General features: G+C 45.5%; 1 protein-coding gene across 1 annotated transcript in view; it reads right to left on the bottom strand.

Annotated features, from left to right (window-relative positions):
* Window positions 1-1,064: 1,064 nt before the first annotated feature.
* LOC126514144 (myocardin-like) overlaps window positions 1,065-12,776 on the bottom strand; it is a gene marked incomplete at its 3' end in the record, with an annotated part of 69,988 nt that continues 58,276 nt past the window's right edge. Inside the window, exons 6-7 of the mRNA XM_050162889.1 lie at window positions 4,443-4,618; window positions 1,065-1,190 (exon numbers count right to left, since the gene is read on the bottom strand). Coding sequence (XP_050018846.1) covers window positions 1,065-1,190; window positions 4,443-4,618 — 302 coding nt within the window. The remainder of the gene's footprint in view (window positions 1,191-4,442; window positions 4,619-12,776) is intronic.

The raw sequence follows: 12,776 nt of genomic DNA, 5'->3' as shown, positions 1-12,776 counted from the left end.
ATGGAGGACCAGTGGAGTTTGCATAGGGATGGAGGACCAGTGGAGTTTGCATGGGGATGGAATTTTTTTTTTAGTCTGTTCTTCCTCCGAGCCCCCAGCACACCTTGTTGGTATGGGGATGCTGACAGCTTTACTAATCTTAATTATGAAACATTTAAATATTCAACTATCAATACTACTGTAATTCCTCTTTATAGACAGCTTTACCAATAAGGGGAACCATTTTCTCCTCCATCTAGGGTGCACAATGCCCAATCCACTCAGATGCTAAAACTATCACTTTGTCATTGACTATTACTTTAACTTAAAACCTACAACAATCCCCAGAGAGTCGTGTTGGCAGGTACTGAAGGTGGCACCAGAGCTGAGAAAGCATTCTGTCAGTGAACTCCAAAGGAAGGTAGCTAGTGCAGAGTATTCTAAGAAAGGCAACAGATGGACAACCCAGCAGCTTACTGGGATACAGCACTCTGTGAGCAGCTGGAGGTAATGCTGGGGGAATTAGGTACGAAACACAGTTGTAACCACTGACTGTCTCCCTTGAGGGTAGCCCCTCCTGCTGGGCTTCTTTCACTCAGTAGTAGAGCTCTTACAATGCCCAAGGCTTTAGTGCTGCTCCCTTCATGTAAATACAGCTGCTCCAGATGTGTTTTATGGCCCCTACCAGTCCTGTGTGCACTGCAGTCAGCTGTGGCTTTCCTCGGCGTGAGTTTGGGAAATATTTATTTATTTATTTATTTATTTATTTATTTATTTATTTTTTATTTTGTGCTGTGTCACTCACTGTCCTCTTTCTTTCCTCTTTGAGTGCTAGGATTACAGGAATTTACCACCTTGCTTGGCTAATGAAATCCCAGACAGGTACCTGACTGGCTGAACTATATTTCCAAAGCGATACATACATACATACAGGCTTCCCCAATGCTGAGAGTACAGTGCCTGAAATTGGGTGTGGTTCCTCGGGACCCTCCTCATGCCCACAGGACAGACTCGAAAAGCCCTGCTCTTCATGGTCTTAGGGAGCCTGGCCTCAGGCAGAGGCTGGGGGCTAGACCGGTCCATACCTTTACAGCAGCATGCACAGGGAGAGGGGTGCTGAGGGGGCCGAGCCCCTGCTTCCCGGAGTCCGACTGGTTGCTTGCCTGAGAGGCTGCATCATTCTTGTCACTTTCCGAGCCAGGAGCGAGATCCTGAAATCCAAACTGTAGTGTTACTAGGGCACAAGGATGGGAGGTGTGGCGTCACTCAGTGGAAGATCTGCTGTTTTCACCCTGACTTCCTGTCCTGCTAACATCAGGGGCGCCCTACAGGAGGCCACCCCAATCTGTCACATCCCCAGGGTACCACTGAGAGTTAAATGGGCAATCTCAGCACCAATTCCAGAAGATGGGTGTACTTCTGACTTGATCTGGACAAACTGGGGCATCTGGTCACCCTGAAGAAGAGTTCGTCTTATAAATAAGACTGAGAAAGAAAGAAAGAAAGAAAGAAAGAAAGAAAGAAAGAAAGAAAGAAAGAAAGAAAGAAAGAGAGAAAGAGGGGAGAGTGGAGTAAAAGTTCTGAGAAAGAAAAGAACAAGCAAAATGGGGAAAGGGGTATGTGTGCGTAACTATGAATAATACCTAAGTAGGTGTGCAAATATGTGTGTAAAGATAGAACTACATATACATGTCTCAGTGTGTAGGAAAGTTTGTATGTGTGCATATCATATATGTAGATATATTAAATTATGAATGTGTCTCAGTGTGTAGGAATATGCAGAGTATATGCATGTGTATTTGTAAATGTGCATGTCTCTTTGTTGGGCATATATGTGTGTATACATGTGAGCACATGTCTCTGTGTATATGCTTATGTGCATGTCTTTGTGAATATATACCTGTATGTGTGTGTGTGTGTGTGTGTGTGTGTGTATGTGTGTGCAGTGGTAAGTATGAGCACATTCCTGGGCATGTGCATGTATTCATGCCTTCATGTATGTGTATAGGCATGCTGATTAAATGTATATATATGCATGATCATACATATACACACATATGTATGTGTGTGTTGACAATATGTATGCATGTTCATACTCGTGTATGTGCACATGTCAAAATATAAATATATAAATATCTGTGTGTATATCAGTACACATCTGAGTGTATACGTGTGACTGTTTTTATATGCATGTTATATCAATATGTAGGTTAATATGAAAGGGGAAGAATTGCTGGGATACAGGAAAAAGTTAATAAATGTATATGTATATGTGCATGTGTGTTTATATGTATTAACATGGATTCATGTATTTTTGTGTCTCATAAAGAAGCATGTTTTTATGAGTGGTATGTTTCTGTCTACTGAGAGTTCCATGAAAGGAATAATTTTCTTCTCTTCCTTTCCTATATTCCTACGCTGTGACTCAACACAAAGGGGTGAGTCCATACAGCTCTCCTGGGGGCCAGGACTGAACTTCTCGGTTCTCCCCTGAACCCTGGCCTCTGTCACAAGTCCATGGGCTGCTTTTCTCACAGCCTCAGTGTCCTTGTCTGTCAAACATGGCTGCCGAGAGAAAAGACACACAGTCGCGCCTACATTTTCTCTGCATTGCTCAGGGCTTCACCCCTTCTTCCCACTTTGCTAGGGAGAAGCAGAAAAGAACTTGTCTTTTCCTCAAAGCCATTCTTAAATGAGAAGCCGAGGAATTTGCTGTCAGAAGAATACGTGCGAGCGATCTGAGAGACTGTTTGATGTTATCAAAGACGTTTGGCTGTGAAGAGGTTTGGCTCAGCATGGGCGTGCAGGGGAAGGGAGATACTTTGATGCTGAACTCTTGCACAAGGAATGCACATTCAGCTCTGCCTCGTACACCTCCCTTCCCCTCCCACTTCTTAGCAGCTTTATGTTTGCTCTGATGGAGTGGAGATAGAAATGACGGTGACCAGTGACCATCATGGTTTTGGGAAACTGGACCCTGAGTAAACAGTACTGCAAACTCCGCCCCCCCTCTGGATGGACATTCCAGTAGAAAAATAATTTCAAATGCTAGTTGAGCATCTCTAATCCAATATTCCAGTATTTGAAATGCTTCAAAATTTGAAACCTTTTGAGGTCAACAAGAAACCATGAGAAGAAAATGCCATAGCATAGGACTTAGCATCATGTACAAAAGTGATAAAAAGTACTATACATAATTACATTTAGGCCATGGGTATGTATGCACATCTAAGACAAAAATGAATTTTGTGTTTTGACTTGGATCTTATCCCCAAGACATATCATTATGAATAGATGCAAATAAATTCTAAATCTAAACATTTCTGGTCTAAATCTAAACATTTTGGGTAAGAGTAGATGTTTAATTCCAGTCCATGGAATAGTCCCTTGGTCACCAGGAAGAGTGAAGTCTTCTGAGAGGGGAGGGGGTGGCCTCTGTAACATTCTAGACAGGAGTGTTACAGAACCAGGGTCAAAATCACTACCACAACACATGTCAATAGTGTGAACTCACCTTCCCCACTACGTGTGCTCCCATCTGCCTCATGGACATCTCTTAGGGGGTCCAATGAGGCCATCATGTTTGGCTGAGGATAGTCCCCATCACATGGCTTCTTGAGATAGTGACATTCTGTGTGATCCTGGAATCCACACAGCTACCTAACCTTATGGAGCAATAGTTCCTTGTCTGTGGTCCTTGGCATCAGTGGTACTCATCTGTCAGAGACTGTGATCTTCTCTGAGGAGATATGAAGTGCCCAGTGTAGCAAGGGGCCCAGCCAGAGTCAGCATCAGGACAAGAGATGTGGTTTATTAAACTCATAATTATTCTTTTTATGTTTGCTTCATGTTTTTTGTACACATTCACTTTTCAGTACTTGTGGGTTTGTTGAGAAAGAATGAGAATTGTACTGAGTAGGAGTGGTGTCCTGCCTACAGGCTGGCATGGTAGACCCCTGCTAGGGCTAGAAGCAACAGGTGTCTCCTGCTTTGCTGATAGCCAGCTACGCCTTCTTCCGAGCCCCCGAGGTCCTCTGATGAATTTGATATCAGTCCTGCCAGGAGGTTTCTGGCCAATCATGTGATCTCCCTAAGTCAACTTACTTTATGCATGGGATGGAGATGAATGCATTTACTTGCTTACAAGGTAAGTTGGAAACGAACATTGTGAAGGCTTTCAATGTTTCTATGACCCACAATAGGCTGGGAAGGGACATTAAGAAAGCACATTATCAGGCGACTTTGGTGTGCTGGCGTACACTGTAATTCCATCACTCAGCCTGAGCCAGGAGGATCCCGAGTTTGAGAGGATCACACTACATAGTGAGACCCTGTCCCAGGATAAAACCACCAACAGCAGCAGCAGCAGAAGACAGGGGATATAAGCAACACCACCCACAGCAGTGTTGATGTGAAACCTAAGCCATCTGACAAGACCATGAGGCAGGGGCAGTCTGTTTTACCTGGATTGTGTCCAGAGGGCCAGCCAATGGAGCCTCAATGGCTTTGATATCTGGGGGTGATCCCACAGAGCCCTGGGGGTCATCGCTCCGAGTCTGGTCTGGGGAAAGCCCATCACTGCTGCTGTCCTCTTCAAAGGCAAATGCGTCTGCTGATTTGGAGAAACTCACCTCCGTACCTGAGCAAGAGAAGAATCGAGATGGGACCAGGGGCTCAGAGTACCAGAGAGCTGTTTAGGAAACACTGCTAAGCATTGTCCCTATGCTAAAGCACACGGCTTCGCTCTCCAGTGTATGACGAGTTCGGGAAAGAATGAAAATGTATTTTAAACAATTAGATTTTTCTACATGAAAATGTGTATTAAAAAAAAAAGAAGTCTGTTGTTGGGGCAAATGGGTGATGTATCAAAGCTTATCGCCGCGCTCCAAACTTGATTTCCAGACTGAGTCATTTCTCAACACTTTCTATGGAGCCTATGTCCTTTTGAAGCTAAATCAGGAAAGGCAGGAGGAATGGGCACACTGTGAGGCCTCTGGATGATAATGCGGAATGACTGCCCCTCTCCTTCGGGCTTTCTGGCATGAGAGAATCGAAATGACAGCTTGCCAGTTGCTTCATCTTCAAAGATAAAGTAGGGCACATGGTACAAAATGTTTAGCAAACTTAGCTAATAAGTAGAAGTGAGGCCAGCTACTAAGTTTAAATTCCTAGATGTCAGGCTTAGCTATCTTCACTGAAGGAGCCACCCAACCAAGACACCACCAATTAGAAAGGTCAAAAATCCGCCTCGGAGACTTCAACCTGACTCTTAATGTTCTCAGTGCGTGGATTTTATTTTCATGTTTAATATCCTGTGTCTTTGCAAGTTCTTCAGCACCCCCTACCCACCTCTGGACTTTTTCACTCTCCCCTGGGTTGTCTTCCTATGACACCAGAGAAGTTGTGTTGGAGACAGAGGCCATCAGCCCAGATGGGTCTGTAACAATATCCTGACCTGTCTCTCACACTTGACATCACCCATTCTCCTCCAGTTTGTTGTCTGGCTAAACAGTACACAAAGTGCCAAAGCCACAAAGCTCTCCTGACCCCATCCGTAGCACGGCCCTTCCAAAGGAATTTCAGAATTATCAGGAGCTTTTCCAGACCCTGTTCTGCAATCACACTCACAAGAACTTTTGACTCTTGCTCGGTGTAGATAAGAGACTGGAGCTCTCGCTGTGGCGATTGCGAAGGCCTCGAGGAGCTGGGAGGAATGGAACAAACGTGGTTTGGGGCTTGTCATCGCCACCGCTGTTGGCATGTGTCACAGACACTCTGGACATCCGAGTGTCAAATCAGGAAAGAGGCCAGGCAAGGACACAGCGAGTGGGAACTCCAGTAACTAACCCAATGGGAAGCCCAATAACCTGGAGGGGCTTGGATGCCAGCACGTCTGCTCCCATGGGTCATGCATAGATGTCACTGTTGCTGGGATAATTATCAAAGGGGAAGGTGCGTGACAAAAATCCATGTAGTATGAAAATACCTAATGTACATATTCTGCCTCACAATAAAAGTCAGTAGTCTCTTCTAGATTTAACTCTATGGATACAGAAAGATACATGCAAAATAAGAAGTTTGAAAGAGATTGGACTGGATAAGATATACTCTTCAAGGCCTGGGGTGCAGCTCAGGGATAGTGTGCCTGTATAGCAGGCATAAAGCCTTAGGTTCAATTCTCAACACTAAAAATGATACTTCACACACATACACACACACACACTTATTTCTGGAACTTATGTTTTTCCTACTCTGTAGGTTTTTTTTTTCAAAGAGACCTTTCCACATGAGAGAAAGGACTATACTCACTCAAAAAATAATTGTGTAGAATTCCATCGTGTTAGTTGGAACATTTGCTCTGTGTGTGTGTGTGTGTGTGTGTGTGTATCTAAGTGGAGATTAAACCAAGGGCCTTGGGCATACTAGGGAAGCTTCTGCCACTGAACTATAACCCCAACCTTATTAACCTCTTTCTTATACATTTATAGCATAAAAATGTCCAGTGCCAAATGGTCAAGCCTGGAAGCAGACAAACAGATATATAGTCATCCTTTGAAGCAGACAGACAGACAGACAGATATACAGATGGTCATCCCTGGAAGCAGACAGACATACAGATATACAGAGGTCATCCCTGGAAGCAGACAGACAGACAGACAGATATACAGACGGAAGAGGTCATATTTAGAAATAGATATGTATATACATATATGACTACAAAATTAATGAAAAATCTAGGTCATAAATATGTAGGAGGGTGGAGAGGGGGTTTATGAGAGGGTTTGGAGAGAGGAAAGGGAAGAAATAAATTTTCATCCCAAAACTAAAAAAAAAAAATTGAGAAACATGAAAGATTAGAAAAGTGCAGAGAATTGCAGAAATCACTTATTTACCCAAAAGTCAATGTTAGTATTTATATCAGAAACCTGCTCCCCCTTCAGCTATAAAGACCCGCTGGATGTGTGCCAACCTCTTCCTTGAGATCAGAGTCTCCCTTCTACCTCTTTAGTCCTCCCCCATCCCCTCGGAGTTAGTCACACACTCAGTTCTTTCAGCCCTCAGAGCACTCTAAGCCCAGCAGATGGCCTCTGCATGCCATTTTCCTGCCTCGACTGGGACTCTGCCTCTTCTTTTCTCAGGGGAATCAATACCTGAGATCTCTAAGGAAACTCCTTCTAGTTGCTTCTGTGAGTATAGGGATACATTGCTCAGCCATTTAAAACATTATTATGAACTATGCCTTCTTTGGAATTTTCGTCCCAATTTATGCAGATAATGGAAGATTTTATCTTTGTTATGATCTTTACACGTGCCACAGAGAATCAGGCAGACAGGAGAAGGAGGGGGTGTCTACTGCTGCCCATCCAGGAGATCACAGCGTGTGCTTGAGATCACCTGGCTCATACCCTGAGTCAATGCTGCTCAGTACCTCAGAGACTCCTGCATAGGATCTTACCAACCCCTCAGGCACACCGTCTTCTGTGCCCACCAGCACACTCTGAGAAGTTCACTGTCTCCTGTCTCTTCCCATTTCTTTCACTATGAGGGGATTGGGCCTTTTCTGGTGTGGTCTAATGTTTCATGTGACAAAAATGTCTCCCCAAGTCAACCAGAATATGGCATCCTAAATGCGCAAAACTTAGGGAGAAATGAACTGAAGTATGGAATTGTTCCACTTTCTAACCTGTGGGTAGAAATGTTGGAAGAAGCATAGAGACAGAGGGGTAATGTTTTTCCTCTTACTACACGTGATCTGATTATATCTAAAGGAAGGGGAGGATTGAGGTGGGGTGGATTGTGTAATAGTGACAGCCAGAATTAAATAGATTTGTGAGTCCTCCAACAGGAACAGGGAGCCCAAGTGTGATCCCAGTCTCTCAGATCTGGCTGGCTGCTGGGGATATTCACGGTTCTAGCTTATGCCATTACCTAGTGGTTGAACAGAGAGTCAACTCCCAGCCTTTGGACTCTCAGAGTCACTTCACGGAGGAGAGTGGCGAAACCAGTTACCTCCCCACTGTTAGCCTGAAAGCCCTTGGGTGGAGCCATCTGTTATTTAGGGAGCATCATCATCCCGCTTTGGCTCGACAGCAGGGAGTGCAATAGAGCAGCAAAGGACCCGCCTCTGCACACGTTATAGGCTGAGATGTCCCAGTGAACAGATGCACCCCCCACTCTGATCACTGGCAAGTGGTAACCTCAAGTCAAGACACCACAATGATTTTTTTAAAGACGCCTAGAAGTAGAGAATCTGGAATAAGAGGGTAGGCAGTACCAGTTTGCTGTCTGCGGCTTCCACACTCTTGGCATTGACTGGGACCAACTGCATTTCGTCTCTTCTGAATGTACACAGGCTTTGCTCCTATTGTTACTCCCCTGGGAGTGAGTCTGGTAACTTTTTACATCGTATTTGCATGGCATGAAACATGACAGTTAATATATAGCCGACTGACACAGAAGGGAGACTATGCACAGATTATGTGCAAATAGTTATTTCATTTCACAGGAGGGATGGGAGCGTCCTGACTTTGTCATCTGTGGGGGGGTCCTGGAATTAAGCCCTTGTGGATCTAAAGGATCCGCTCTCTGTAATCAGTTTTCTTCCCTCCCCGCCAAGGCCGAAGGGAGCGAGCGGGTCCTCAATTATTTCATTCACTTCCACCCTTCACACTTCAAGAGGAGGCGAAGTGATCAGATAAGATATGGTAAAGAAGCTGAAAGTCAGAGAAAGAGGCTGTCTGTGTACCTGCCCCGGCTAATCAGAGGATCTGTCAAGGAGAAGTGTCCTGGAGAGTGTCCACCGCAGTTAGGCAGAGGAGATAGTAACACGGAGTTGTCTGAGAACTAGCTCTCTAGGAGGAGGAGGGCTTGGGTGGAACTTGAAATAACTGGCAGCTCTGGACAGGACAAGAGGAGGGGGCGGCATCTTGGGTGACAATGGAGAGACAGAGAGATGCTAAAGGGGCTGATGAACAGAACGGGGTGGTGCAGAGAAGAAAATCCCCTAGTCAGGAGAGAGAATTATTCTAGGAGCCAAATACTACAGAATCAGAGTCTAGGGGACTATTTCATCAAATCATCTGGCAATCATTTAAAGGCTCCCTGCCTGCTAAAGCCAATGCAACGAGGAAGCCTTGAGTCCACACAACCAAACACAAGCAAGTCGTTCACACCCACACAAAGAAGCAGAGTGAATGTCAAGACCCCAAATGTGACTGTTTGAAAGCATGAGGTCGCCATGTCAGATTCTGCCAACAGGAAAAGGACAGAGAGCATCCATATAGCCACACGGTTGCTTGATTTTAGAGCAAGAACTGGAAGAGCAGGGGGGTACCCAGAGTCGCCGTTGCACGCTGCGTACTCTCACAGGATGCGCGAGGCACGTATGAGTTCTAGAGTTGGAAACATGGGGTACATTTTTTTTCTTGGCTGTGCCACATCAGTGGGAGTGTGAATACTGGCAAATTGCTGGGCCTCGATTTCCCCATCTGTAAGACGGGGATAATGAACACAGTTACCTCTCTAGATCCTAAGACATACCATCTGCAAAGCACGGAGTCCATGGCCTGATATGAACTGCTCAGTCATGTCTAGCTGTTATGGTGGCCGATATTGTTTTTGTTATCATCTGCCATTCTTAAGTTTACCATTATCAACAACAGAAAGACCACCCAGGAGGCCGTTTATTCTGTGGTCAGCCTCGTAAAGGTCAGTGTATCATCACCATGGCAAGGAAAAGTCATTTGTCCTGAGAGGCTTCTTCTGGAAACAAAAGGAGTCAGCTTCCTGTAGGGAGAGAATCTGTCCTGGCAAGGCCACCAGTTACCCCCTCTTTGCCAGTTCAAGCCACGCTGCTGCAGAGAGGGATACAGGTCACCTTCTGGTCGCCTTATCTGTATTCCCGTAGCACAGTCACTTCGATGGCATTGCATTGTGACCTGGGGCCTTAACTCCAATCTCCCACGACAAGAGGCTGGCTGGGAGCTGCTGGAGAGCAGAGCGCTGGCTATTGTCCCCACAGACATGTCAGGCAGTGTGATGACAAGGACCTGCTCTGGGAAGCCCTGACATCATCCTTTGGGTATGTCCACAGGACTGGCTCTGGGTATAGAGGCCCCTTGGGGACCTTAGGCTGGCGACGGACCCTCGCTCCCCCTTTCCCTGGAAGTGACTAGCTGAATGAGTCAGCTGTGCTTTCCCCTGCACAAATATGTAAAATTCTAAGATGAAATGAGATCATTGGAGCCCTGGTCACCTTCCCCCTGGACCCTGCACCAAGGGCCGTGAAAGAAAGGTAGGGCAGGGTATGGAAGTGCTCCTCCTGACTTTCTCCTGGTGAGTTGGGTCCCGTGAATGGTAGTAGAGTTATTTTCATCTGAGTACAGACTGACCATCCCTGACATTCTCATGAATGAGAACGAAACAGAATCTGTCTCCCAGAGGAAAGCATTACAGAATGTACACAGAGATGTATATGTTAGCAACCCTGGCTCTCGCCCAAGGAAGCTTGATGAGACCCAACACACTGTGGTCTATAGACCAGTGGATCCTCTAACCCAAGGGAGAACTCTCTGCTCTTAAAAGACATAGGGTTTCTTTGCTATAAGACAGATGTGAACTGGTACCAGGCTAACCGGGTTCCCTTTCCTCAGATCCAGGGCAACTCAGAAATTTCCCTCGCATCTCTTGACCTGATCCTCATTAATCACAAAACGCAATTAACTTCTATGCGTTTTTAATACTTATCAGTTCTAGAGGTCAAATCCAAGGGGCAAAGAATGTCATCCAGTGTGAACCTTATATACTTTTGTTGCCTCCTCCTTTCTTTATGGGAAAACACTCAGTGTCCCTGTAGCCACCTGTCGCTGCCCCCAGCTCCCCCTTGGAGACCTTGCAAGATAACCCCAACTTCAACTGCCCGCTTCTCAGCAATGCCAGTGTGGCTTCAGCAGCACTAATGTCATTCAGGTTACCAGGCAGCTCTGCAGAGTCAAAGGGCCCCTTTCTTTTCTTAGTACTCACTCTTTCTCCTCAAATCAGCCAGTTCCCCAATTTCCTAAACCCTACCCTGTTTTCCCCAGCATTTCCCCTTAGAAAACCATTTGGCATATGTGCCATAGTGTGTTTCTTTCCCCTGTGGATCATTGATACTTTGGAAATTACTTCTCAGTGAAGAATGGTCGTCTTGTCTACAAGGAAGTAAAGTCATGCCAAAGCAAGCAACCCTACCATTTGGCATTGGGCCATTGTTGTTGCGTATCTGGCTTTAAAATGCATGGTCAGTGTCAAAACTTCCAGTCTCTGACCATGGACTGGATTCTTAGTGAGCAAGAGAGTTTGATTTTAAAGTAAGCCTCGGGGTCACAGACAAACGTATGATGGATAAACAGGCCTTCGGAAGCGTGACAGCTGAAAACGGATGGCCCTTACAACAGTCCTGGCAAGTCAGACATTGGTTTCTATATTAAAAGATTATTCTAGAGGGAGCCTACCCCTGATACTATCTGCAGAGCCAGGAATTAGAGGCTGGATCACCCAAAGACACAGGATAGAACCAAACATGAACATCAAGGAAAAAAAAGAAAGAAGAAAATAAAAAGGAAAGCCAATGAAATAATCCCCATTGATATTCTGCTCTACTTCTAGACACTAGCCCAGCATAATCATCCTCAGGCTTCATCCAGCAAATGATAGAAACAGATGCAAAGACCCACAGCCGAACACTACCCAAGTGGAGCTCAGGGAATCCTGTGGAAGAGGGGAAGGAAGGATTGTAGGAACCAGAGGGGTCAAGGACACCCCAAGAAAACTGGCAGAATCAACTAGCCTAGGCTCATAAAGGCTCACAGAGACTGTATTGACAATCAGGGAGCCTGCATGGGTCTGACCTAGGCCCTCTTTGTATATGTAATGGTTTTGTACCTTGGCCTTCTTGTGGGACTCCTAGCAATAGGGACGGGGGCTGTCTCTAGCTCTTTTGACTGCTTTCAGGACCCCTTTTCTCCTACAGGGTTGCCTTGACCAGCCTTAATATTAGGGGTTATGCCTAGCCTTTCTCAACTTGATATGCCATATTTGGTTGATACCCATGGGAGGCCTGCACTTTTCTGAAGAGAAAGGGAGCAGTGGATGGCGGTCAGAGGAAAGGGGTAAACAGACTTGTGAGGGAGGAGGAAGAGGAAACTGGTTAGGATGTAATACATGGGAGAATAAATTAAAAATGTAAAAGATATTTTGATAACAAGAATTTGTCTTTGACAAAAGAGCTATATATTCTAAAGCACTGGTTAAATGGAAAATGAAGTGCTGACTTAGACGGGAAACCTGGTCCAGTCCAAAGACAAGATGAGAAACTTGTCCCCTGCAGCTGGAGTCTAGAGTCCTCCTACTGTTGGAGGAATCCAGCCACGTTTGGTTTAACTCAAGCCAGGAGTCAGGCCAAACACTGCTTCCTCTGGAGCCAGGGGATGCAGAATGCCTCCCGTCCTGTGCGGAAACTATTTAATGATCAGAGAGCACATTAACACGTGAGAAGAACCCAGGGCTTTCAGTATTAAGGAGTACCTGAGTAATAATGACCACTCATAAACCTAACAAGGCACCCCACATTCTGTAGAGGAACCATCATTCGCATGGAGACTGTGTGAGCTATGTGCCACGTTCTGACCTGAAGAGACAGTTGGGTGCACTCTGGGTGCCCATGTCTTTTCTTCCTGTTTAGTATGCCATTCCAGAATGATGCGCATGAGATCAGCTCTCTCTCTCTCTCTCTCTCTCTCTCTCTCTCTCTCTCTATA

The sequence above is a fragment of the Alexandromys fortis genome, unplaced genomic scaffold (genome assembly GCF_014885135.2).
Source record: "Alexandromys fortis isolate MF-2015 unplaced genomic scaffold, M_Fortis_MF-2015_v1.1 scaffold_84, whole genome shotgun sequence".
Taxonomy (NCBI): Eukaryota; Metazoa; Chordata; class Mammalia; order Rodentia; family Cricetidae; genus Alexandromys; species Alexandromys fortis.
This window is presented reverse-complemented; position numbering and strand designations above follow the sequence as displayed.